General features: G+C 55.3%; 1 protein-coding gene across 1 annotated transcript; it reads right to left on the bottom strand.

Moving 5' to 3' along the window:
- Positions 1–2,080: 2,080 nt before the first annotated feature.
- On the bottom strand, positions 2,081–10,968 carry SHISA8 (shisa family member 8; the record flags this gene model as incomplete). Its single annotated transcript, XM_084206169.1, has 4 exons — positions 2,081–2,394; positions 2,891–3,031; positions 3,136–3,260; positions 10,421–10,968. The coding sequence occupies 4 exons, from the start codon at positions 10,966–10,968 to the stop codon at positions 2,081–2,083; spliced, it is 1,128 nt and encodes a 375-aa protein (XP_084062295.1).
- Positions 10,969–27,884: the final 16,916 nt, after the last annotated feature.

The raw sequence follows: 27,884 nt of genomic DNA, 5'->3' as shown, positions 1-27,884 counted from the left end.
GTGGACAAAAGCGTGGGGACCAGAAGGTGTTTGCCTACCGCCCCCACTTTATTTGGGGAATAGCTGGTGGACACCCAGCTGCAGTAGCCAGTACTGTCCTCCTGGCTGGGGTGTTCCTTGCTTCCTGGAGTTGGTTGGAGGCGGAGCTCATTGTTTGAGGGGAAGAGGTTGCTCTCAAGAGTGTCTGATCAGTGTAGGAAACGCTCTGGCGGCAGCAACTTCAGCTTTGAGCAGGTACCCTAAGTGTGCAGAACAGCTCTTGATTTGTACACATTTTGGTTGCTCATTGCCAAGTTCATGAGCTTACCAGTGATCCTGTTTTGGGGGAGTAGATTGCCTCTTCCTGATTTATTTTCCCTCTTCTGTGGCTCTCATGCTGTCTTTCTTGTCAAGGAGTTTTTTTCCTAAAATACAGAAACTCCTTGCCTGTGGCAACCTCTCAGTTACCTTGCATTTCTCCAGGTCTGCGTGCAGCACGTGGGCAGTTCTGTGCTTTAGTAAAATGGGAGGTAAGGCTTTGGGAAAGCAGTGATGCTGAGGTTTTGCTTTGTCACTAATGGTAGAGCCCTGGGAGCTGGGCTGCAGGGAGTACTGGCTGGGCCAGGAGCTGGGAGAAGCTGTTAGGCTGAAACCCAGGTAGTGAATAGCATGAAGTACCAAGGGTCTAGCATGGCTGGTATGTCTCTGCCCCCTCCAGAGTGAGGGATCTTTGCCCTGTTTTTTCTACACTGTTCAAAAATTTGCTGTCCATCTGTCCCTACAACTTTTTTTATATGTGTGTGTATATACTGTAACTTTTTGGTTTGTGGGTGGGAGGAAATTGTTTTATGGATTATGTGAAGAAAGTCTATTTATCCACATGGAGTTCAGAGTAGGGATGCTTTGTGATATGAGATGCAACTGGTGGTGGGGAAGTTCCCCAGGGAACATATCTGCTGTCTGAAAACCCTGTTCCAGGGCTTCTGAGCATCTGTTACCTAATAAAGATGAATGTTACCACCACCTCCCACCTGCCCTCTTTCTCTTAGCTCTATTCATCCCACCCAGCAGCTGCTCTTAAGCAGAGGTGAGCTTGAGAAGTCCTTTAGAGACATAAAACCTCAGAGGTGCCTCGTGAAGCTGTCAGTCCTTTGTCTGGATGACCTAGAGAACAGAACTGTACCGTTTGCAGTGAAAGTCCCTTGGAGGAGCAAGTGTGGTGTCTCCATGCTTCTCTGGAAGCAGCTCAAGAGGATGATGGCTCGAGCAGAGCCAAGCACGGTGGAGCTGGGCCAGAAGCCTGCAATTCTAGGAGCTTCTCTAGGGGAGGAAGGCTGTTACCTGACCTTGCTTTAGAACGATGTCCTTTCGCTCCATCTCTTTGTTTCTCTGCTCCCCCTGGTAAAACTCTGTCAGAACCATTAAACTTCAGACAGAGGGGATCTGTTTTTCGTGCAGCTGCTTGAAGGGTTTTGCAGTTGGCCCTGTAAGCTGTGTTCCCACCATGTCCCCCATTGCGGGGGGTTCCCCATGCCCTGTGGGGGAGTGGGCTTTGAGCCCTACTGCCCCAGGGCAAGGTTTTGCGAGCAGTGTGAAGTTCCCCAGCCAATTGATGCCAAGGCCATACAGTTTAATGTGTTATTTATTGACAAGGTGGAGCGTGGGGCAGGGAGGAGGCTGGGGAGGGCAAGGGGCTGCTCGGGCTGTGCAGGCAGCATGGGGCCGTGCTTTGAGTCAATTGCTCTTCCCCTCACCTCGTCAGAGAAGCCGGGTGGGGGTGCCTGGCCCCTGCAGGATCTGGTCCCAGTCTGTCCAGCATTGGCCCCCATCCCCTGAGCAGGGTAGCGCCAGTGTGTTCCCGGCTCAGCCTCTTCGGGACGTGGGCTGAGAACTGCTGAACCTTGTCCGGATGAGTCCCCAGCGCCTCCTCGATGGCGAAGTGCAGCTGGCAGTCCCCATCCCTGGGGCCAGGAAGGACGGCGCTCTCTCTGGCCAGCGCCGCAGTTTGTGTAAGTCCTGTGATGCTCTCCTCCGGTGGGCTGCCCCCGATGGCAGCAACTCCCGCGTGAGGGGCAGCCCCAGTCCCTGCTGGCAGTGGCCGTCAGACGGTGACCTCGGTCTTGCTGTTGGTGGCGAGGTGCCGGGAGTGCTGCCCGTACAGCGAGGTGGAGGGGCCGAAGGCCTCGGGTGGCCCCTCAGGGCGCAGGGAGGCCAGGCCCGGCCGGTGGGGGCCGCGATGGGGGCCCCCCTCCCAGCCCCCCGGGAAGGCCAGACCCCCTGGCACCTTGGGGCCCTTGGCCTTGGGCAGGGGGCAGCCCTCGGCCAGCACCGGGGTCTCGGCTGGGAAGGTCAGTGTGCTGGTGGGGGGTGCCTCCAGCCCCCCAAACCGCCTGTAGAAGTCCTCGGTGGCGCTCTCTGTGGGAACAGGCGTGCAGTGTCACCCCTGCAGGGGCACACCTTTCTGCTGCCACAGGGGGAACAGGGAGGGTGCGGTGGTGGAGAAGGCTGGGATGGGGCTGTAGGAGGGATTCTGGGTGCTGAGGGGGGGATACTGGCAATGAGCAGTGCTGTTGGGAGATCCCAGGGAACCGACTGTTGGGCAGGGCAGAGTGTCCATGTGGATCCTGAACCCTGAGGGGCTGGGCAGTGCTCCAGGGCTGTGTGGGATCCTGGGTGCTGGTTGACTGGGAAGTGCAGTGGATCCGTGGGGGGCCATGGGCACTAACTGGCTGGGCAGCACAGCTGGCAGAGTTTCTGTGGTGAGCAGCCACCCCAGGAGCATTGGGAAACTGGGATGCTTGTCCTGCCTGTGGCCCTTTGTGAGCCTCGTGCCCCTCCTCACTTGGTTTCTGGGGTCAACAGGGTGCACGCCCCCAGCCACCATACCACCCCACACGGCAGCGGCACTCACCTCCAACCTTGAGGGTGGTGTAGGAAGTGTAGTCCGGGGCTGAGAGGGCCAGGCTGCTGGCCAGCGGCAGGCGCTTGCCATGGCTGTGGGGCCGCCCCAGTGAGGGGGCAATGGCCACTGCGTTGTTCAAGGGTGGCTTGTCTGGAAGGGCAGAGATGGGTGGGGGCTCAGCCGTAGGCTGCGCCCTCTCACTACCTTTATTCACTCAAAGGAACTTATTTTTCCCCACCACACCAGTGCCTTACCTGTGCTGTTTCTGGGGGGGCCCCGGGCCAGCCCCTCGCTCAGTGGGACCTGCACACCCCCCATGAGGCTGTCCATGTTCTCAGAGGGGCTGTGGCCTGGCTGCTTCAGCAGATCTGTCAGTGTCCTGGAGAGGGGGTGAAGGGCTGTTAGAACAATATCCTGCTCCCCTGGGACCCCTAATTCGTCACAGCCCTGAACTCCATTCTGAAGGCAGAGCTAGGCAGCCTGGGGCCAGGAAAGGGCCACTGGGAGCATTGCACCCAGAGTGCCCCCAGGCTTTTGCAGCCTGGGCTAACAAGTCTAACAGCTAATTGGGATCTGGCTGGGGCTGAACCCTCCCAGATCCAGGAGCATCAATCAGTAAGAGTGGTGAGGGAGATGAGCTGGGTACGAGTTCATCTCCCTCAAGGGTACGATGAACTGAGGCAGAGGAAACTGATCTGATGGAAGCTGGAGCAACACCTCTGGGATGCTCCCCTGGAGCGAGAGCCTGGTGGAACCGGGGAGAGGAAGCAACACCTCCACTCAAGTCCCTTCGAAACAGAGAAGACCCCAAGGAAGGGATTAGAGAGGCCACTTGTGCCCCTTTGGGGAAGGAAATAAACTAGTGGCAGCCTCTGGCGCAGGCGCTGTCTGTGCATAACACCCTCCTTGTAAGTAACAGCATTAAACATTAAACACCATTACATAAGATAGAGCCCTATTTCGTTTAACATTCATGGACAGAGATTCTGCAGTCCCACCACAGCGCGCTGGCAATGCCAGAGCGAGGCATGCTGGTGGTGCCAGAGCAGGGCACACTGGACATGCCAGAGTAGAGCACACAGGCACTGCCAGAGTGGGGCAGCGCCAGAGCAGGGCACGCCAGCAATGCTGGCTCAAGGTACACCAGTGCTGGTGGTGCCAGAGGAGGGTACAACAGCAGTGACAAGAGGGAGCACATTGGCAGTGCTGGAGCAGGACCTAGCCACGTGCCACTGCAGCCTTTGGCAGCAAGTCCCAGAACAGGATGGGATGCTCCTGCTGGCGTAGGGCTTTGTGATGAGAAGACACACCATTCCCCCTGCAGAGACCATGACTGCAAGAGTGCAGGGGTGTCCACTCAGAGCTTTTTTTGGCTCGCTAATCCCCAGCTCACTGTCAGCATGCCTTGCGCCTCGAAGGCTCTGGCTGGCTCACAGACGCACACCGTGAGCTGACGGTTAGCGAGTGGTTGGATGATAAAACAGCAGATTAAACTCAACACGCATAAATGCAAATTGGAGAGGAAGGGGGGAATAATCCTGACTTGGTAGATGTGTCAGCTCATGGCACTAGAGCACTCAAAAACCTAGTGAACGTGATGCTCGGAATTTCCAGGAAAAGCAGTGAGAACAAGGAAGAAAGTAATGACTCGTACCTGGGAGATGCTTCTGCTTGTGGGGACCTGAGGGAGCCTGTTCGCTCCTAGTTTGGAATCAGTCAGCATCACAGGGCAGGGGCAAAAGCAAAGCTACAAGGAAGGGTCACTTGCCCTGTGGGTTAATTTCCCATCATTTTTTTGGGAAGCTTTGTGTAGCAATCCCTCTGGGATCACTTAATCTCCAGGTGGGCCAAGAGAACCCTGATAGAACTGAAGAAATTGAAACAAGCTAGGAACAAACCCTGGCAGCTGACCAGCTGGAAGGCAGCTTGGCGGAAAAGGGCCTGGGGATCCTGGTGGACCATGAGCCAGCAGAGTGCCCTTGGGACAAAGGCGCTGAATGCTTTCCTGGTCTGCATTAGGCAAAGTGTTGCCAGCAGGTCTGAGGAAGGCAATCCTTCCTCTCTGCTCAGTGCTGGTAAGGCCACACCTCTGGAGTGCTGGCTCCAGCTCAATGCAGGATGTACAGGAGAGAGTCTGGGAAAGGGACACGAAGATGGGACTGGAGCATCTATTATGTGAGGAGAAGCTGAGAGAGCTGAGACTGTTCAGCCTGGAGAAGAGAAGATTTTGGGGGATCTTATCAATTATGTGAGTATCTGAAGGGAGGGTGCAACAAGGACAGCTTCAAGCTGACCAGAGGTGGCAGGTGCAAGCAGAAATGGGAAATACTGTTTAAACAGAAGGAACAACTTTTTTTTTTTCTGCAGGAGCAGTTAAATGCTTGACCAGACTTCCTGGGGAGACTATGGCATCTCCATCCTGCAGCTATTCAAAACCTGCACCTTCCCAGGAACCTTCCTGCAGCAGACTGACCCAACCACGGTTCAGGCTATGGATGCTGCAGTCAGAGAATCTCTGGGCACAAGCCTAGGCGGGAAGTAGGCTGTGCCTAGGCAGGGCAGGGGGAGGCAGGGCCCCCAAAGCCATGGGTGTGGGCTGTCAACTCGGGGAGCTGCCGGCCTGTCAACTCCCACCTTCCCTGGGGTGCACTGCTCACCAGCCCCTCCCCACTGGACGCTGCCTGCTCTTGCCTGTCCCCGGGGCCAGTGCTCAAACGGGCTTGTTTCAACAGGAAGTCCGATGCGATTTGACCTATTTTTAAAATTATTTTTTCTTTTCCTCGGGTCTATTTATGAAGCTTGAGCAATCCTTTATCTATGACTTCTCTCCACATAAATCTGTCAATGCTCTTTCTCATAAACGTGCCCTCCGTGCTGGCGCTCAGGGCATGAGGACAATAACGATTAACAACAATGGCTCGAGCAGCAGTTAATGAGCTGTTTTGCTAAGGTGAGAAGCACGAATGAATCCCCAGCACCAGCAACACTTTGCCCTTGCACCACGAGTAGTGCAACTGGTCAGGGCTGACAGTTGGGCTCTCAGGGACTGCACCCCTTCCCTGGCTCATCCCCAGGAGATGCAGTGCAGGGAAGGTGGACATGGAAGGTGACACTAGGGAGGAGTTGTTGTCTCATTGAACATCACCTTGGGGGTTTTGAGCCTCAGTCTGGTTCTGTGGCTGGGGGGCTTGAGGAAGGTCAAGCCACATCTCCTTAGGTCACCTGGTGGTCTGCAGCACCAAAATGGATCTGGAGTGCAGATGGAGGAAGGGAACAAAAAGCAGATGTAGCTTCAGACCTGCAGTGTTCATTTGCAAAAAGTCCTGATGAATGGAACTGCTGAGGCCTCCATCCACACTCTGGCCATGGATGCAGAGAACATGAGGCCATGTGTGCAGGTGGCTTGACACCCAGCTTGCCTGGGCATCAACTGGGCAGGCATGCAGCCACCACCATGGCGAGCCTAGTTCTGCTTAAGGGTGCGACAAAGATGCTGCAAACCAGCCTTGTGCAAGATCTGAGACCAAGTACAGAGGCAGATCCAGAAGCAATACTGATGGAGGCCAAGAGCTCTTCACAGCAGAAGCCATGCATGAAGCACTCAGTGCTCCTGATCCATTCCCAAGGAATGTGCTTATGGGGGAGAAGGATGCTGATCTGGCACAGCAGCCCAGCCCAGGGTCTGACTCACTTTTTGGGAAGCCCACGCCCCATACCTGGCAAGCCCAGGCAAGGGGACAGGGAGCAATGGGGGGAGACAGGAGCACAGCCTCCAGGAGAGAGGACAGATAATGAACTGATGGGGTGAAGTGACATTGCCTTGAGCTGAACCCTTGGTGGGGACACAGAAGCTGGCAGCCACTGGATGAGTGGGGCAATGAGGTTTGGAGCAGAGGTGCAGCATTGCAGGAGGCACAGAGCACGCTGCAGCCACAGGTGAGCATCCCAGCTGCTCATGCCACCTCTGCACCCAGTGAGAGCCTCATCTTTACCTCCCGAGGGAGACATTTCCCACAGCTTATAGCGTGTCTGCTCAGGGCAGGGGTGCCCATCCATGCAGCTGAGCAGCACAGGCACTGTGGAACACCTGCACAGTGGGGCTGGTACACTCAGGGATGCTCAGGAAGGCATGGGGTTATCAAGATGTCTTTGCAAAATGGGAGTGGCAGTGGTGGGTACTGGAGCTTGGGCAAATTGGAAATGAGCATCCCCAAACATTACATTCAGTCTAGGGACAGACCTCCAGGTCTCCTTCCCTGCTGGAGCTGGATCCTCTTTCGTCCCCCAGAGAGCCAGGGCAGCATGTGATAGCACACCATGCTGCCTGCAAACACTTTTTCTAGGTCTTCACCACTACCTGCTACCATGGACATCAACTGCAGGCATAGCCCTGGACTTGAGCATTGCCAGAGAAACGCCCAGCACAGCTAGAGGCACAGTGGGGCCAAATTTGAGGACCCCAAATAGCACAGGGAGACCCAAGGAGTGAAAAGCCAGAGTTGAGCACTCACCTGCTGCAGCTCCAGGGGACCCGTTCCTAACAGCTGTTTTGCCCCTCTCCAGAATCCCCGTACTCCCTCAGAGGCTGCTCCTGCCCAGTTCTTCCCATAGGGTTGTTCACACCAGCTATAAATTTGCAATTCCCACCTGGGAGGTTTTCTGGGAGAGGTCTGGGGCACATGCTTGCTCTCAGTGTAATGGGCACAGACAGATCCTAGAGGTCCCCAAGGACCCAACGTCCTCAGAGATCTGGGGACTGAAGAAAAACACAGGCAGGTGTTCCTGACTCAACGCGGGGTTTGGCCAGGCTAAGCGAGTGCCGGGGACAGATGCCAAGCATGAGCCGAGCAGGAAGGAGAGGGGATTGCAGGAGCTGCCATAAGGTCCTGCAGGAGGAAGGCGGATGAGGACGGGAGGACAAACCAGGTACCTGGAGTCACTTGAGAACCCACTTTCCTGGGCGGACCAGCAGCCAAATCCATGAGGAAACAAAGACACGTTGGAGATGGCCCAGGCGTGGGGGTCTCAGGACAAGCTGGACACAGACTCAGGTGTCTCCATCAGAGGGGAGCTAATGGACTTTTTGCAGCTGGTCAATCTTCTTGGGTTTGGACCAGGACCAGAACCATGACAAACAACATCTGGAGATGCAGAAGTGGTTGACCTTACTCCCCAAGAGAGAAACCTACAAGCACCAGCAATGGGAGCTGTCCAGGGCAGCACTAAGCGCTCTCCAGGAGCGGAAAAACCCCAGCAGGAGGGAGGGACAGGAATGGAAATCAAGACAACCGTGCAACAGGGAGCTGGCCCAAGGCCATGATGCGGTGCCCAAGGAGCAAATGAGAAGCTCCTACCTGAGGCGCCAGGAGAGAGGCAAGGTGGCACTGCCCATGCCTTGGACCATGCATGGGTACAGTGGAAAGGCAGGTAGAAATAGCCCTGCTGTCTCAGAGGCACTAAGATGAAGCATATTCCCCCAGCTGTCCAGGCACAGTGGAATGGAGGTGACAGTGCCCCTTTTAGGAGGCCATGTACCCAGCCTTTGGCACTGTCTCCATCAGCCCAGCACCTAGGAAGTCATGTCAGCCTAGAGTCTTGCCTGGTTCCTGGGGCTCTGCACCTGATGCACCACTCCTGCCCTGCCACAGCTTTCCACTCACCGTGCCTGAGGAACCAGAGCTGCTCACAACTTGCACTGAAGGACACAGGGCACAGAAGAGGGCAAGACTTCTCCTGACTTCTGCAGTGATGGAGGCGCCCTTCTGATTTTGTCCCTCAAAGGTGGATGAGAAAAACTCGTCTTCTCCCAATTTGTATGCTAGTGCCCAAAAGATCTGTGGCTTTATGGAGAATAGGCACCTATCTCTCCAAACTCAGTGGGAAAATTCAGGCTTGCATGAGTTTAGAGGGAGGGGGGGACCAGGGGAAACACCCAGCTCTAGCAGCACAGAATTGAGGCTACCCACAGAAAACAGCCCCCGGTGAGTGGCAGCAGTCCCACCAGCATCTTGTGGTGGGAGAAGGCAATATCCAATGGCAGGGGATGAGGACACAGCTCTGGGTGTCCCAGGGTCTGACCCCTCCCCGAGCACAGTATCCCCTTTCCAGGAGGTGGAGGGGATAACCAAAAAAAGACGCGGCGGCAGGCGAGTGGAATGGGATCAGGAGGCTGGCGGAGGCCGTATTGATCCTGTCAAGGTGCCAGCACTTCCTCAGGCAACACGGGGGGAGACGTGGGCATGGAGCAGCACACAGCCAGGCTCCCTGCCAAGGTGGGGGCACAGCATGGATCCCCCCAAAACTGCCTCTTGTGTCTCAGGAGGGTCCTGTGACCCTCCTCCATGGCTCAGTATGACCCTCCTCCAACCAGGGGTGATCAGCCTCTGCTGCCCTGTGTGGGTGCAAGAAGTAGGATGGGTCTGGATTTGGGGTGCAGCACCCCCTGGCTGCATAAGTCCCAGATGGGTAGGGGAAAAAGGGTGCTCCAGGAGAAGGAGAGAGTGTGTTGGTGCTGGGGGTTGCGATCAGGACAGTTGCCTGATCATCTTGATGAAATAATTTCCACCAGCCCTGCTCTTCCTTTTTTTAAAAGCTAAAATCTCTTAACAAAAAGGCATGAAAATGTGTTTCTCTTCAGGCTTGATGTCCTCACCAGGAAAATGCAAAGTAGAGCCCCAGAATGGGGAGAGAAGCATGCACTGGCAGCAGGAGGGAGAGGGGAAGATGCAGTGACAGGCACAGCAGCAGCACAGGAGTTGGGGGAGATGCAGGGGGTCTCCAGTGCCTAAGTGTGTCTGACACCTTGACCTTCCCCCTGCCAGCCCTGTGCTCAGCTCCACAGGCCGGCTGAGAAGCAGGGGTTGGAGCCACAGGGCATGGGCTCCAGAAAGAAGCTGCCCAATTTTCCACTGGAGGGTGAGCTCCAGGGGATATAAGAGTGTGGACGCCCCCTGCAAGGGCAGTGTCCCACGCTGGTGCACAGAGCAGGCGCCAGGGCACACCCGGGTACATGCATACATGCGTGTGCACACATGCACACAGAGTTGGCGCAGCAGCCACGGTGGAACTGTCATTGCCACCTCGTCTCCCCCAGCACTGCAAGCAAGGCTGAGATCAAGGGGACTGCGGTCCAGAGTCACCCACCACACAGTCAGACCTGGTCTCACCTTCCTGGGACAGTGGGAACCACGCATTTGTTGGGGGGGAAAGCCACGTCCTATAGCTCACATGTCACCCACCCCACTGCCTGGTGGGTTGGCACTCCTGAGCCAGGGACATGCCTCCTCAAGAGACAGAGCAGGTCATTTTGAGAGGAGATGGGTGTACAACCACCCCTTCTCGTGGAGGCTGTCCTGGCTGCCAGCCCTCCCTACCAGGTTAGCCAACCCACCCCCTGGTGTTTCAGCATGCTGGACAGGGATTTTAGGGATCGCCTCACCCTCTTGGCAGTCCCAAGGAGTCTATGCAATCGGCTAGGAACATGAGCTGCCACCCTTGGGGAGATGAAGCAGGGAGGGTGAAGGGACTGGACCCCTTTACCTGGAGACGGTCATCTCTGTTTGGGGACCCTGTGCCTTCTCCAGGCCCAGCTTGGTGAAGATGCCCACCAGCACCATGATGGCCACCACACCGCAGATGATGTAGACGATCATGTTGGTCTTGTCACGAGTGGGGTCCTCGGGGGTCTCGTCCACCCGGGCAGGCGGCTGGCCCGTGTTGACCCAGTTGGGGGTGTCGTAGTTGGAGCAGCCACTCTGGTCCAGCCGCCCGGGCTTGAACTGGCAGCAGAAGCGGTACCCGCAGGTCCCGCAGCAGTACTGGTAGATGCCGGCGTTGCAGTTGAACGGCGGGTCCCACTGCCCCATCACGTCGTAGTACCCGCGGCAGCGGTCCCCCCCCGTTGGTGCCGCGCCGGTGGGCGCGGGGACCGTGGTCTCCGGCGGCGGAGCCTGGCTGCTGTTCCCGCTCTCCCCGGGCCCCCCGGTGCTGGGCTCGCCGCTCCACACCCGGCCCGGCTCCAGCAGCACCAGGCAGCAGATACCCACGACGTAGCTCGGCTCCATGCGCCCGCGGCTCCGGGGGGCCATCCGGGCGAGGAGACGAGTTAGAGCCGCTCGCCCAGGATCGGCTGCATGGCCGCCGAAGAGCCCCGATGGAGAAGAAACGGGCTGGGGAGAAAAGGGGCGTAATGGAGGGAAGGCAAAAAAGGGTATTAAAAAAGAAGTGGGCGAAAAATAAAAGTGCGAGGGGACGTACCCCCTCCCCGTTTCTCCCCAGATCGGCCGACAGGCAGAGATTCAGTGCAGGGGGCGAGGCGGGCGGCATGGGAGAGCCGCCGCCTCCCGCCGGCCGGGGAGGGGACGCGGCGGCGGGCGGCGGGAGCGGGCGGGCGGGTCGAGCGCCGGCGGCCGCCCCATCCCCGCGCCTCTGCCCGCGCCTCCCGGCACCGCGCTCCGCCGAGGAGACAGGGAGGAGAGAGGACGGAAAAGCAGCAAAAGCCCTTCGCACCGGGGCGGGAGGAGCAGCAGCAGGAGGAGGAGGAGTGCGGGGGAGAGGGGGAGGGAGCCGGCGCGGCCAGCGAGGCGCAGGGGGCTCGGCTCCCCCGCCGCCTGACAGCCTCCCGAGGAAACCGGAGAAGGTCCTTCACCGAGTCCTCTGCCAGGCTTCCCGCCGCCACCGGGCGGCAGGACACCCGCCCTCCCCGTCGGGCAGCCGCCGCGGGCGGCCGGACACACGTAGCGCCGGTCCCGCGCTGCCCGCCTGCCCCCGAGCACCGCCAAGCCCCGCCGCGGCAGCCCTACTCACCCGGACGGGAGCTGCGGGGCCGCAGGCAGGCACTCAGTGGTACAGGAGAGGTGTATCCTGGGGGAACAGAGCCCCCGGAGTGGTGGGGTGCCCGTCTGCAACCCCTCAGAGAGGGGACACTTAGGGAAGGGAGGAGAGCAGCAGTCCCAGTCCTTTGTGAACATCAGAGCATCCCCCAAGGGAGGGCTGTCGTGGAGGGCTGTAGGATGGGCAAAATGGGGGCTACTGGGGCACCCCTAGAAAGTCATCCTCCACAGAGTCGGGATGATTTTCAACTAGCCCCTGGCTGGCCCTGTGTTTGGACTTCGAAGTTCGGACTCTCTGGGAATGTGCACCAACTGCTCTGGTCCCAGGCTGATGCCACCCATAGAGATGGTATTCATCCTCACTGCCAGCTCCTCTTCCCAGAAGGGCATGATTTGCTTTTCCTGCTCTAGGGCCATTGCATTAAGAGCAGGACGGGGCAAACTGAGGGGCCGCTGGGCTCCTTGCCCAGCACTAACACATTGTACAGCCTGTAACAAGGGTGGCTGGGGTGAGGGGCAGTGACATATGGGAGCTGTGGCTGCAGCCTCATCACCTCCAGACAGACCTAAATCCTGTAGCAGGGAAGGTCAGCAAATCTGGTATCACCACTGTGTTCTTGGGCATACATTCCCTCCGTACTCTGTGAGAGGATGAATAATGCGTCCTTCTGTCTTGCCCTGTTTGTACTCTAACCTGAGGGATGTGGCTGCCCTTGGGCTGTGTAGTGCTGGCACAGGAGACTCCAGCCCCCAGGCAAGTGGTGATTATAATGATGGAGGTGGGATTAAACAGGTCAGGGAGGTTCACCTCCCTCTGGCAGATGCCTCCTTCAGGCCAACACTGAAGCCCCATTGACCAGCCCGTCCTCAGGAGCCATGCCTTACCTGCCACACCACAGGGGACAGGCTGAGGGTCTCACATGGGATGAAGCACTCTATCATCATCCTGCATCTGATATTTCAAGCTGGAGCTTTGCACAAAAAGCTTCCCAACCTATCGAGGGTGAAACACTCATGTGTTTTTCTGGGGGATGGATTTAGAGGATAAAATATCCTTTCGCTGTTCACCAAGCCTGAGCCCTGCAGGCCCCCGGTTGCTTCCCATCTGGAGTCTGGCAAAAGTCAAAGACATTGAAAGCACGGATGAGGAGAGCAGCTGGAGCCCGGGACGTGTCCATCGGTCCCAAGTGCCTCAACCTAATAGAGATCCATTAGGTAAGGTAGCTTGTAGCCTCCAGAGCTTCCTGAAAGAGATAAAAATCTAGTGAGGTGGAAAAGCCACACTTTCCCTGCATCTCGGAGGGCTCTCTGATGAAAGGCCCCATCGTCTGGAAGTTGCAGACATGGGGGTCGTTACCACTAATAGCCGAAAACAGCATCGGCCTTGAGAGAAGCTGCACAAGCAAAGTTTGCGGCTGCCCAGGTGATGCCAGCAATCGTTTCCCAGGCATCGGCTGATCGCTCCCGACGTGTGTGCGAGCAGAGTCGCCTCGGGGGCTCGGAGGCTTTAACAGACTGTTAACAGGCAGAGCGAAAAACTGGCCAAAATCGGGGAGTTTGCTGGAAAATGGTTGCCTGGCATGACCTGGGAGAAAGGGAACAGTTTTAAGGCGGGGGAGAGGGTGTTTACTGAGTGTGAAGCAACCGATTTAAAGGGTCTCTGGGAGCGAGAAGGAGAGAGGAAGAGCGGCTCGCAGGCGTTAGCTGCGTGCATCAACCCAGAAGGAAACCAAAGCCGAGGGCATGGTTCGGAGGAGCATCCGCCCGGCACGTCCCCGGTGCGCAGGGCCGGCCGGGGCTGGCTCCGCGCACTGCTGGCACCAGGGGCTGCAGCCCGCAGCCCCGCTGAGCCGTCAGCTCATCTTTGTCAAATAAGTGACCCAGCCTCTAGCTGCATCCCCAAAGGGAGGGGGTTGTGAGAGGGAAATCCTGTAGCTCGGCACCTACACTCTCACATCACCGGGAAGCAGCGGCAGGACCCGCAGGAAAATTCAGGTCAGCAGGGACCTTAGAAGAAAAATCAAAGAAAATGCTTGCAACATCCGCGGACACTTCTAGGGACGGGGCTTTGGGAGAAGAGCTCCGTTAGACTTTGACCACCAGCCTTGGAGGATGCCACAGAAATATTCCCTGCAGTGACAATGCCACCCGGACTACAGAAGGGTGTCTCTGTGCCTGCAGAAATAGGATATTCGGGCGGTTCAGCACCGAGCGGGGAGGGATGCGCCGAGCACTGACACTGTAAACAGATTGTTTCTGGCAGGGCACGGTGATCTGGAGAAGATCCTCTCTGTCACAGCCAGGGAGCCCGACAGACCCAGATCCCTGCTGATCATGGGGGTGCAAGCCTAGCAGAGCTGCCAGGCTCTTGCCCGAGGAGAAGGAGGAGGAGGGAGCCATCACCATCAACAGTGTGAAGAAAAGCCCTGCGAGTCTCCCTGAATGTGGGAGGATTTGGGGTGCAGTCAGCTCCTGAAAGAAAGTGGCAGTAGTTATTTGGAGCCCCAAAGCTACCCAGCCAGCTCCCCCTCCCCCCCACTCAGGGAATCAGAGACACCTTCCCCTCCCAAAAAAAAGTGTTTCTTACCATGTAGGACTGAGCTGGACTCAGGGCAAAGGGGTGAATGAGGGAAAGGGTGCAGCTGTGGGATGGATACCCCATCTTGAAGGGCTGTGCTGCAATAGGAGGGCTCCAGCACCTCACGTTTGTGTGCTGAGGAGTGCTGCCAGAGTGGGTTTTGCTGCTTGCAGATCAGCAGCTAACACCCGACATCATCATCTAGGAAGAGCTGAAGGCGAAGGAAGGCTGTCAGGAAGAGCTTCCAGCATGCGCTGTGACACTGTCCCCTGCCTGGAGGCAGAGGAGAGGCAGAGCTCCTGCCACTATCCCTGGGGGTACATGGGGTGTGTGCATCCCCCCCACACCTCCCACCATTCCCCAGGATACACCAGAGAAACGTGCTTCTCTCTGAAACTTTAGCTACTGAAGCTGGTTCTGTTCCAGCCAGGGCTAGAGCCAGGGAAGAGGCTCCCCTTGCCTTTGACTCTGTGAGGGAAATTTCTTTGGCCATCAGCATCCTGTTCGTAAGTTCTTGGTTCTCTCAGACCCATTGTCTAGGACTGGGATAAGGGACCCCTGGACTGTGATTAGGGATCCCTGAGGTCGAGTGCTGGGCTAGTGTGCAATAAGATGCTACTCCCCTCCTCACATTATCATAGGCTCAATGGATTAGGGAAACCAAAGCAGATCTTGGGCTACTGGCGTTGGGAAACCAAAGCAGGGAAAAGTTAAATGCACTGGAGGAGCCACAGAGATGAGGTGGCTGAGCCCAGAGCAGCCACCATCCACCCTATTTCCAGCACAATGTGCACAAGGGTTTTATTCTCCTGCCTGTGCTTGATGCTCTGGCTGTAAAATGGCTGTAAAAGAACAACTGTGCCTCATAACGGCTTATAGAGAATACAGAAGCATATGTGCTTTACCATTACCATCATAACTGCAAACATTCAAAAGTTGAGATTTGCGAGCTTCCAGCTTCCCAAACACGGCTGGATTCGAATCCAAATGACATCCAGAGGAATGAGGAGAAAATCAGCTCAAAGCAAGGGCTTATTTTTAATTTATGTCGCAGTATGGGCAAGCAGGATCTGGGCTGGAAGCCCGAGCTCCCTCAGCTGCCACTGTTAGAGGGCAGCCGTGCCTCCACATACAGCACAAAGGTCCATGAGCATCAGCTGTGACCCCCAGGCCCCCAGGCTGTCTGCATATGGACTTTGCATTTAGGATTAAATTGGGAGATGCTGCTGGTAAATGCTCCCCCTTTGCAGGCACTTGGTACCCATCAGCTTGCTAGCCCAGGGGTTTTGCTGGAGCAGTCTGGAGGTTGTGTTGGGGATGGCTGCAGGGTCTTTGCAGCCCTGTTTACACTCATCTGAGCTTCAGGGCAATCAGTGGGACGTTGACCCAAAACTGTCCCCTCACTGGTGCCTGCAGGCTGAGCAGGAGCACCCCAGCCTCAAACCTCCTTCTATGCTGGGCTTGTGCGGTGGGTCCCTGCTGCTATCCTGGGTGGAGCCTGAGTATGTGCTCCTTTCCTCTTCAAAGTAAGTTTCTACCAGTTTTTCAAGCATTAAAAAGCCATATAAACACCTGAAAGCAGTAATGCACAGCCCAGCTTACTCAGCAGTGCAGTGGCATCTCTGGCTATGCTCCCTCTCTCCACCCCCTCCCCTCTCACCCTGACCACCCCTCCTGCAACACGCTGATTCAAGCCACAATCATTTAGGGGAAAACACGCCCGAAGAGAGAAAGGATGAGAGCAGCCATTGCAATGCAGGGCATCCTCAGGGCTCAGTGTAACAGCTGTGTGTGAAGGGGGTCTGCTGCAGGGAGGACGGGAGGCAGCGGGGCCAGCCCCAGGCTGCTTTAGCCAACTGTGGAGCAATAAAAACCAGACCATGGCAGCAAAAGGCGCCCAGCGCTTCCCCTCCCGTGCTTGAGTACCTGAGGTGGTGGTGGTGGTGGCAGTGAGCTGTTGGGGTTTGCTGGGATGGGGGATTTAGGGTGCCTGTTCCGGTGGCCGAGGCAGGGTCTGCAGGAGGAGGCCATATGGCCGGGAGCAGCGTCAGACCGGCAGCAGCGGGCAGAGCCTCTCCTCGGGAAGGGCGGCCGTGCCAAGCACAGGCTCTGGCACAGGTGCCGGCCGGCTGCCAGGTACACTCAGGTGCTGCGGGCGGCTCAGAGCCCGCAGGGCAGCACGGCATGGCCAGCAGGGCAGGATGCCTCTGTGCAAACCAGCTGTCCCTCCCCATCCCCTGGAACCAGGAGACGTGTAGGGGCTCGTGACCCCCACACAGCACAAGCTTGGGCCAGGTGAGTGTAACTGTTTGTGTGGTTGTGGCGGGGTATGAATGTTGATGAAATCTTTGCTTCTTCAAGACCAACATTTTGACATGGAAACGGAGGATGACTGGTGGAACATTGGCAGCAGGAGCACACCCACCTCCCCCTCTGCTAGCTCATCGCTGTGCTGGGGGACAGGCTCTTCCAGCAGAGACTTGAAGGGTCTCAGCACACTCTTCCTCTCATGATAACCCTTTTCCAGCAAAGGCTGGCTCCACAAAAGGCTCCCAGTCCACTGGGTTCCTGCCCTTTCTTGACATGCCAAGGGGAGAAAAAAAATCAGGGATGTGTCCTGAGAAAGAGGAGCTTCAGGTAGATACCAGGGAAGCAAAACGGGACAGGGAAGACCTTTAATTAAAACCAGGGAAGGCCCAGAGAATCAGTTTTGCTTTTCCAATGGAAGAGAACGAGGGTGAGAAGGTAAAGAGAACACAGAGGAGTGGATGTGCAATGCCCATGCACCACTTCTGCGCAGAGTGGCGTGCTGCCTTTAGGACCATCACTTTCCTCTGCCTGCCCTTCCACGGGCACTGGTATGTGCCAAGCTGCCTCTTCCCCTCTGTAGCAGCAAACTGCAGGCTCCCTGTGCCCTTGGCTTCCCAAGAGTGTCCCAGGATGGATGTACTTGTCCTTTGATGTCTCTTTTCAGTGGATTACAGAGGAAGGAGAGGGCTTTGCTATCAGAGGGCTGGCTGTGAGCAGAGCTCCCTTGCCCGCCGGGAGCTTGGGCTTTTGAGCCAGCTTCATTTTGGCATGATCCGCCTTTGCGAGTGCGACCTGCTGAAGATGGCCCAATCCTATTAGTGGCAGGGATTTGCTTCAGGTCTCCTACCATTACCCTGATGACATTTTGTTGTGCAATAAGCCTGTCTTTCGGGAGTCTGAAAATCAAGCGTGTCGCTTTCCCACATAGGAACTGTCCCCGTGCCACACCGGCAGCAGCCTCGCTGCAGCAATCAGGAGTCACCTTGCTGCTCCTACCAGAGATGTTATTTTCCTTCTGCCTCCCAAATCCCAGCCCAAGGACAGGACAGATGCCACCAGCAGCAGGGCTTTAGGTGAAACAAGTCCTGTGTTTTCCACACAGGAAGAGCAAATTAGTGAATACCTTTGAGTCTAATACAAGGGCAGCTGGTGGGTGCACCCACCAGTTCCCCCAAGGGGAACAAGGGACCAGGGCATGCTGAAAACTCCTATGACCAGGGATGCAGGAGGATCCGAGGCAAATCTTGGGGAAAAGAAGGGAAAAGAAAAACGGCAAGATATTAGCTCCCAATAAATAATTTCTGAAGGTCTGTGTGAGGTTTGTAAAGTACTGAGGCTGGATGAGGGGCTCAGTAACTACCTGCAGCTCCACAAAGGACTGGGGAATAGTGAGGGAGATAGGAGTAAACAGTGAGGGGAATAGGAGTAAATTAAGCAGAACAGGAGAAAAACTGAAAATCCAGACAGAGAGATGTATGTGGCTATAGACAGGCCTCAGGCTGGAGCAAGAGAAGCACCATTAAAAACATGCCAAAAGCAGCAGAGAGGGATCAGGGTGGGAGATGTTGACAGGTCTGCTCTCACTTCTGCAGCTGTCTGAGTGTGGCACCAGGGTGCAGGTGGAGGGGGCTGTGGAAACTCCTGTGAGCTGGCTGATACTGTGGGCAGGGAAGGCGTGTGACCGGGTGAGGAGAGCTGTGTTCAAGCCTCCCAGGTACTAATCCTCACTCATCACTCCTCCTGGAGGACCAGTTCACCAGTCCCGGTTCTTGCAGAGGCAGATGTCCCTGATGTCCCCCATCTGGGGCTCTCACTGCTGGACATTCCTCTTGTCACAAGAGCTCTTGTGACACGCTGTGTGGTTGCCCTCTGGTGCTGCTTTTGGCCTCATCCTTTGCTTTCTGTCCCTCATGCTCTGTTTCAAGATGTACCATCAGCCTTTTGCAGTCAGAGAATGATGATGGCCTTGCCCTGGCTGGAGATGGGTTGTGGCTGCTGGAGCAAGGGGGGTAAATGCAGGGATGTGGCTGCCTCGATAATTTTTAAAACTTGCCAATATTTGTAACAACTAGTGGAGGTAATTGCAAATATGAGGAGAAAAATAAACTCTTGGCATCTACCAGCAGTGGGTTTCTGCTCTACCAATGGCAGCATGGAGAGTCCAGCAGGCTTGGGCCATGTTCAAATTAGGTGCAGAAACTCCCATCCACCATCTTTTTTAAGGATGGAGTGCTGGCAGGCATGGGTAGATGGTCCTGACAACACTGGAAAAGGGAAGTCATGTGCTGAGCAGGGAGCTGTGAGAAGAGTTTGGCCAGAGGGCCCCTTCCCCAGGGTCCTGCCTGGGGCATGGGAAGAGGGAACCACACCCTGGGCAGAAACCAAGCTGACTCAGGAAGCTGCTTCCTAGCCTGCCCCAGAGATTCCACAGATGTTAGTACAGATGTGTCACTGAGCACAGCCTGGCCAGAAGATCTCCCAATTTCTGCTCCCTTGGCATCTAGGAGGCTGAGACCAGACCCTGGGCCTCTGATTTTGGGAGGCATGAAGGATGCAGAGTGATAAAGATTTGCAAATATGGGAGCTCTCTTACCTCAGTTTGTCCCTCCTGAGTGAAGGCTGGAGCGCCTGTTTCATGGGGAAGACTGACAGCTCAAGGCTGCTCTAGGTAAAGTACTTCCAACACCTGGGGAGAAAAGCCCAGACACTTGCACCATCCTGCAGTGTGAAGGTAGTATGTTCATCAGAGATACCAAATGGCTCTTTGGAGGGGCAGGGGATGTTTTAGTATTGATCTCACATTTAGATGTTTAGCTCCCATTTCCAGATTGTCCTTCAGCTCTGAATAGGAGCTTGCTGGCTGCCTGGTGACAGTGGCCACCACCAGCCTGCCCTCATCAGGCAGCAGGACCAGCGGGAGAAGGAGTGGTCGGGTTGGTGGCGGCAGGGCAATGTCATGCCTTGCTGAGCAGCAGAATTGCTAAGACAAAAAAAGCTCGGTTCTTGGAAATTAGCAACACCTGAGTGGCCCTTCTGCTGTCTTCCACATCATCGCCAGAGACATTTCCCCGTTGCACCAGCTTTACCTCAGGGGACGCATGCCACTGCAGGCCATGCTGCCCTCACTGCCACTCTCGTGCCACTTTCCCCTCCCTGGCCTGCCAGGTGGGCTCTGTAGCTTTAGAAATCAAAGGGGCTGGAGCTCCAAAGGCCCTGCCAGGTTCCCCACCCACCAAAGTGCCCGTGGGGCTCTGCCTTCATCAGCAAGGTGTGGGTTTCTAGTCATCCTTCTCACAGAGAAAAGACTTGAAAAGGTAAAATGAGTGTAGCCTAGAGGCTTAGGAGCCTGAGATGATATAAGAAAAGTTCAAAAAATCTTCACTTTTTTCCTTCTTTCTGTTCTACTCGCACAATCTTTATACCAGTTTTTGGCTTTCTGCAGGCCTGGCTCCTGCCCTGAGGTGCCTGAGGATAATGCTGTGCCAGGGCCCCCTGAGAGAGCTGCTGGTATTCTGGGAGGGCTTTGCAGTCTCTTCCTGCAGCAAAGATGCTTTCCCCCTGGAGTGGGAGAGGTGGGCTGCTGGCACCCACCCCGCTCCCCCTGCATGTGCTGGGGGTCCCAGGCAGGCTGCCAGCCCCTCACTCTCCATCTGGCTCACACCAGGGTGAGCAATCCCTTCTGCACAGTGTGCCTGGAGCTGTGGCTCCTCTCTGGGACATCTCCCGATGAGCAGGTCCCCCTCCCTTCGCCTCTTCCCCAGGGCAGCCAAGCTGCGTGGCTCTGTGCAAGTGCAGCAGGAGGACAGATCTGAGGAGACAGGAGGAAAACGAACTCCCTTAAATGTGATGGAGGCGACTGCCTGGTTTTGTCAGCCATTGCCCCCTCTGCCCCCCTCCTCCCCGCACCCAGCTTGTCTCCTGCTGTTTTTCTCTCTCTCTGGCTATAAGATGTCACAAGGATTAGGCCCAAATCTCCCTGGGTGCTGCACTCACCCCATGCTCATCTCTTGAGGTCACCTTGAAGTCAAGCGCTGTCCCCTCCAAGCCGGGAGTTGGCCACAAAGGCGACTGCAGTGAAAATCTCACCCTTGAAACACAGGGAGGGAGCAGATGTGAAGCTCTGATGTCACCCTTCAGGAACAAACCATTTAAAATGGTTTAAAAGGTGACCAGCTAGCATCACTGCTCCCTCTGCCCAGAATCAGCTGGGCTGCAGCAGCGCAGTGGGGCTGGAGCCAGCGGAGTGCTCAGGCAGAACCCTGGTTCTAAACCCTTCAAGTTTTGCTGCAGCTCCCAGAATGGTCACCAAATGGGAGTTTGTGAACCATGGTGCTGGCACAATGATCGTGAGGTGCACAGATGTGTGAAGCAGTGAGCACTGGGAGTTGCAGCAGTGGCTGGCACTGTCCAGGCAGATCGCTGTGGCTTTGGGGTCATTGCTGTCAAATGATGTCATTGAGTGTTACATCTGCTCTATGACCTTGCTGGTAGCAGATGCAAACCTTATGGACTCTCCTAGTGAACCTCATCTCCTTCCCAAAATGGCTCAGATGGGCCAGACTTGCCCCCAATGCCTCAAGCCATCCCTGCCACCCTGTACCCATGCATCTGGGGCGTGTGAGATGGATGCAGTTTTCCTGCTGCTCCTTTCCCCTGTGCATCTGTCCACCCTATCACACTGCCTCTGCGACCATCAGGGCAGGCACCTGCTTCTACACTGTCCCAGGAGACAGGCCTTGTTGTCCTGGGACACAGCAGCTCTGCAGTGGGGCTGCCTCACCACTGGCCTTTAATGAGGAGTTAATTGCAGCTGACACTGCCAGGGCCAAGGAGTTCTTTCCTGGGTCTCCAATAACACTTGGCCAGGATGGAGTGCAAGAGGAGGAAGAGTCAATGCTGCCAGTAAATGTGCTCCAAGACAAGCAGCAAGGGAGCAAGGGCTGCCGCATCTTTATTCCCTGTTGACCCATTTAAAGCAAGCACCGGTGACTAAGGAAGCTGGCAGGAGGATAAAAATACCTCCCACATGTTCACTAGGAGGCCAGGGACAGAAATAGGGGTGCCATCACCTCTCTGGTGAGTGGCTGAGGTCACACAGTGTTTTGCAATCCCAAAAGTGGAGTCTCCAGCGTCTCTCACAGCAAACACAACCACAGTGGGGTCTCCTCTGCTCAGAGCATCCTGTCACACACTGTCCCAAGAGTCAGCTCCCTGGCAACCTCCCTTTCCTTTCTTGGGGCTGAAGCAATCAGAAAAAAAACAAGCAAACAAACAAGAAAAACCCCAGAAGCAGAGGTTCTCCCTTACTTCCAGCAAAAAGAGGAGAACGTCACACAAGGAAATCTTCCCTGCAGACCTCAGCCGCGCAGGTCACTGCACTGCTGCCAAAATATCTGTGTCACTGCACTGCTCACCCTGTTGGGATCACAGCCCTGTGGAGTTATGTCCCACTGCAGCCAGAGTGGACAGTTCCTGGAGCCCTCCTCACCTCCCTGGCATGAGCTCCTCCCGACACTGCATTGCTACCTCATGGGAAAACACACACGATTTTCTGGGTTGGCAGCAGGGATCCAGTGCTGCCTTCCTGACCCCTCCACACTGGCACACCTGGGAGCTTCTGCACTTGGAGTGGGCTCAGCCTTTTTGCTAGCAAGATGCTGGAAACCAGGAACCACACCTGGTACCTGATATTTTATTTGGTCTTCTTCAGGTCACACAGCTGCCTGCTGCTTTTTTAAACCTTGAAAGACATATTTTGCAGGCAGAAAAATATTGAATCAACCTGGTTTATTAGCAAACCAAAAAGTCTCAAACCAAGCAAGTGGACTACAGTAGATAATCCATCCACTTGACTGCATTTAACAATTCAGCAAGGAAGAAGAACCCTTGCAGGAGAGTGCTGTGCCCAGGCTCACAAAGGGCACCAGATCTCCTCACCCTCCTGTGGGATAGCACAGAGGGGTGTCACAGGGAGGTATCAGCCACCTTCCCTACCTGATGGGCACAAAGCCCACTGGCCAGGCATGGGTTCAAAGTTGTGGGGTTTGCTAAAAATTTGTTCATAAAAAGATGGGGGTTTGGGGTGAGTTACAGCACAGAGCTGGCAAGCTCTGGCTTTCTCCCTCTTCACTCATCCCAAACTCCCTGTCGGGGATGGAGAAGGCTTGCAAAGCAGCAAGCAAACAAGTCTCTCTTGCCTATGGGTTTCATGGACTGATATACCCCCAAAATCTGGGTGAGCATTAGCAGGAGACTGAATGTTGAGGCAGAGGTTTACAGGCACCAGCCAGTTGCATAGCATGCTGAGTGGGCAGCACCAGAACCCAAACACTGCTGTCCCTGAAGGCTTGCTTGCTGAATATTTCCACCCAGATATATAAGTAGACTGTGTAGGGCAATGCCTTAATGCTAGTGAGGGTGTAAATTGGTCCCCTGTAGAGTTACAGTCATTGGGAGAAGCAGTATATGCTGAAATAGGCAGTCCTGCTTACTAAATCTGTAATTCCAGCTCTGGCTATATTTTCATCTTTCTAATAATATGTGCAAATATAGTAAGGATGAATCACAGGCTGCAGGCTTCAGGGTTTTTTTCCCATCCTTTCTCTGCAAATCCATCATGTGGGGGAGAGGGGCTGATGGAGAAAAGGAGCTCAGACCCAGGGGAGATCCTGTCCCAGCCAAGCCTAAATCCATCCCCTTGTACATCTCTGCGCTGTCAATCCCAGCCAGGAGCAAGCTGTCCCTCCCACTCTGATTGCCTCCACCATTTCAACCCTGCAGAGTAACATTCCTGCCCAGGAACATTTCTTTCCCAGGACACTCCTGAATCATTCCCAAACCAGTGGACCTGTCCCATCCCTGTCTGCATCCCAGGGCTCGTACATCCCCACATCTGGATTTGCCTGCTGGGAATTTATTGCTTTGTTGCAAGGACCTTTTGCAAATGTTAATGCTTTCCTTGCGCTGGAGAGCTCTTCGGCTGATCTGCCAGAACACATTTCACACGCTTCTCCTAAAATTATGCCCTTTGCTTTTCCCGGCGTTCAAGCTGCAGCAGAGCCCGGTGTGCCAGCGGCATGCAGGGAGAGCAGCGAGTCGGCCGTGCCGGGCTGCGGGGGCAGCGGAGCGAGGGGTTAAGCGCTGCCCAAGTGAGCGTTTGCTGCCTGCTGGCTCCTGGGCAGAGCGGGGACAGCAGGGGTCTGCATGGACCCACCCTGCTGCTTGGGCTTCGTGAGTGCAAGCTGGATCACAGGATGCCTTGAAGCAAGACAGGCTTCAACACTGCCCCTGTGACAGTGCACATCAACCTGGCCTCAAAGCACGTCACAATTTAGGCATGGGCATTTTAGCTGTGGAGGCTCTGGATTTGGGCTGAAAGCAAGGCATGAGCTAAAGATAAGCTCCTCTTAACACCTCCAAGGCCAGCAGTTCCCCCACTGTTTCTCTCTGCTGGAGCCCACCCATGCTGGGCTCTACACACTCCCTGCACAGCATTTAGCCATCTCCTGCATTGCCTCTGCTGTTCTTTGAGCCAGGAGCAGGAAAACTGGATGTGCCCCAGCAGGTCCCGGTGGCAGGCGGAGCAGAGGGCCGTGATGTGGGAGGCAGCAGGTGGAGAGGTCAAGGAGATCTCTCCTGAGCATGGGCTCAGTGCTCGATTGGCTGCAGTGCACCCTCAGCGGCACAGGGAGGTGGTGGTTAGGGGACTCTTTCACTGCTGCTCCCGCGGCCCTTTGGCATCGCAGCCGGAATGGGGATCGGGTGGGCAGGGGAGTGCTGGGCAGAGGGTTCCCAGCGGCCCTTTGGCACGACCTGCCCATGTAGATGGACATCCCTATACATGCCCTGCATCCTCCCAATCCCGTCTATCTTCATCCCTGCGTCTGTTGCGTTCCTGTGTGCTCTGCATCCTTCACCTCCAACCACATTCCTCACCTTCTATCACATCCCCCACATTGCTCTGCATCCCTCAAATGCTCCTGCATTCTTTCATCCCCTGCATCCCACCACAGTTTCTATAACTTCCCACATCCCCCACATCCTCTGCATCACCTCATTCTGCCACCCCAGAACATATGAAGCTTACAGGGAGCTTGCAATTACCTTATACTGTAAATGAGGACATTTAGTGTTTACTGTCCACCAGCAGGGTTCCCCCAAACATCCCTCTTGGGAAATGCCATGAGGGGATCCGGATTCTGTCCTGCCCCTGGCCCTCCCCAGCCAATGCTGGCTGTAAACAGTTAGTCATGACTGCTGTCTCTGTGGTTGGAGCTGCTTAAGTGCCTCTTAAATGACTCACTGGGGAATTTTTATTATATTTTTTAATAACTCATGGTGTCACTACAGGGCACAAAGTTTGCTTTGCTGAGTTTGTTTTCCTGTTCCCTTGCAGAGATAAATAATTGAGGAGCTGAAGAGCAAACCCAGAGAGACCACTCCTGGGAATACACTGGGAAATGTGTCACCCTAGAAGCATTTATAGATTTAATTTTGATATTAGTGGTGAGAGACAGGAAGAAAGACAAAAGGGAATTCATCAGGAGTGTATTAAGGGGTTAGGAGAGGCTGAGGCTGGGGCTCTGAAAGGGCCTTGGGAGGGACTTAACAGTTCTCTCCTTCCCCCTCATCCCAATCCATTGCTCCAGTTCTTTCTGGCTGTCCATGATAGGATTGTCCAGTGCCAAAATGATACTGCCTCTCATTTGGAGAGGGAAGTGTTTTTATCAGCTCACACTGCAAGTAAACTAGGGCCACCATCAAGGGAGGGCAGTGGTGGCCATGAGAGGCCAGCAAGGGTGACCAGCTGCAGCCTCCCTGGTGTGCTCATTCTTCTCCTTCTGCGAGGGTAGAGGTCCTTGTCACAGAATCACCAAGTCAATGAGGTTGGAAAAGACCTCTGAGATCATCGAGTCCAACCTGTGACTGAACGCCACCATGTCAGCCAGACCATGGCACAGAGTGCCACATCTACTCTTTCCTTAAACACCCCCAGGGATGGAGACTCCACCACCTCCCTGGGCAGCCCATTCCAATGCCCAATCACCTTTTTTTCTGAAGAAATTCCGCCTAAAGTCCAACCTAAACCTCCTCTGGTGAAGCTTAAGATTGTGTCCTCTTGTTCTGTTGCTGGCTGCCTGGGAGAAGAGACTGACCCTCACCTGGCCACAGCCTTCTTTCAGGTATTTGAAGAGAGTGATCAGGTCACCCCTGAGCATTCTCCTCTCCAGGCTAAACACATCCAGTTTCCTCAGCTGCTCCTCACAGGACTTGTGCTCCAGCCCCTTCTCCAGCTTCATTGCCCTCCTCTGGACACGCTCCAGCATCTCAGCATCATTTCTAAATTAAGAGGCCCAGAACTGGCCACAGGACTCAAGCTATGGCCTAACTAGTGCCAAGTACAGGGGAAGAATCACTTCCCTAGTCCTGCTGGCCACACTATTCCTGATACAGGCCAGGATGCCATTGGTTTCTTGGCCACTTGGACATCTGGATATTCAACCAGATGTCAGTCAGTACCTCCAGGTCCCTTTCTGCCTGGCTGCTCTCCAACCACTCTGTCCCCAACCTGTAGTGCTACGGGGGGTTGTTGTGGAGAAAGTTCAGGACCTGGGTGTTGTTAAACCTCATATTGTTGGATTCAGCCTCTTTATCCAGTCTGTCTATGTCCCTTTGCAGAGTCCTCCTACCCCCCAGCAGACTGACATTCCCCTCCAACTTGATATCATCTGCAAATTTGTTAATGGCAAACTATTGGACATCACTGGAAATGCTAATGGAGAAGGCAAACCTTTCAGTTAAGGAAAACAGCTTTTTTTTTTTTTTAATTATCCAAAAACTTTTGCAGTGCTGAATTTAAATCACCAGCTTTAAAATTATCCTCACTTCACAAAGAATTAACAGCCTTACCAAATATTATTATTGTCACAGAATAAGAATGGCAATTATTTTTGGCGGAGGAGGAAGATGATCTTTTGTGTGTCACCCCCACTATAAAACCCTATTTAAATTGCCATCCTGAGCTCAGTCTTGGCCACAGCTTTTTGGCTGCAGGTGCCTTCATCCTGGAGTTTTGCCATTCCACAAAATGCCGGCACTTCTCAAATCAGGAAGCGACATCTGGGTAGTGGGACCCAGTCAGACTGCAACCCCCGTAGGGAAGGAAATGAGAAAGACATCTGCATCACTGAAACCTTACAGGACAGCAGTGTGTGTGTGGGGGGGGGGGGGGGGGGGGGGGGGGGTAGATGGGGGAATCTCCTGAAAAATCCCACCTGCTCTTCCCTGCCTGCAGCCCTCCTCCCAACATGCCTCCCGTGGCTGTCACCCAAACCCCCACACTTGCCCATTGACCCAGGCTCAGAATAGCTCCTGTCAGCAGCCAGGGAGCTGTGGCCAGCTGACACTGGAGACAGCAGAGGAAGGACATGGGGCTCTGTCCCCATAGCACCCCATGCTAGTGGTCTCCTCCCTCTGCCCCCCTATGGCTGCACCCTGGGCTCTCATCACAGCCCCACGCTCAGAAAAAGAGGGAAAAAAGAAGAAATAACATAAGGCAGGAGAGGGAGGGGAGGATGCAATGCAGCTTGGAGCAGGGCAGGCTGCACCATGTGCTCTAGCTCTGGCACCAGCCACCTTGCTGCCCAGATGACCCTCTTGGGGCGGGGTCCAGAACTGGATCCTTATTTTTAGGTATCTTCCACATCCCGTGTCCACTTCCACAGCCCTTGGGGAATGCCAGCTTCCCAGCAGGAGGAGAGCCCTGCCTTCCTTGGAGGTGTCTCTGGGAGTGAGGGGGGTCAGTCTCTGTCACAGCAGCACCTGGAAAGGAGTGCAGAGGCTCTCCCTGCACAATCTGCCTGTCACCACCGATCACTTCAGGTGTCACATGAGGTTTGTGTCACTCGGCAACGTTCTACTCGCCTCGCTAGCTGTGACCAGGATGCAGAATGGGTTTTAAATGACCCCATTTGCTGTAGGAGAGGGGGAAGTTACGACCCCAAAGCCCAGGGGATGTGCAGGTTTGCCCTATGCCTGCCTTGGGCCTTTTCTTGGAGCATCCCCTGAATGGGGCCAGGCTGATGCCATAGCGCAGGGCTGAGCATCCTCCTCCATGAGGCTGAGTGTCTTCCCTACCCTAGCATAACCCTGACCCTGCATCCCCAGGGTGCTCTGAGGGATGAAGGTCCTGGGCATCCTGAGAGCATTTGGGACAACTGCTAAGGGGTGGGAAGGGGGTTTCCCTTGCAGTCCAGTGTTGTCTCTCTGCCCAGGTGCAGCTGCA

The sequence above is a fragment of the Fringilla coelebs genome, assembly GCF_963513975.1.
Source record: "Fringilla coelebs genome assembly, chromosome: 5".
NCBI classification, from domain to species: Eukaryota; Metazoa; Chordata; class Aves; order Passeriformes; family Fringillidae; genus Fringilla; species Fringilla coelebs.
This window is presented reverse-complemented; position numbering and strand designations above follow the sequence as displayed.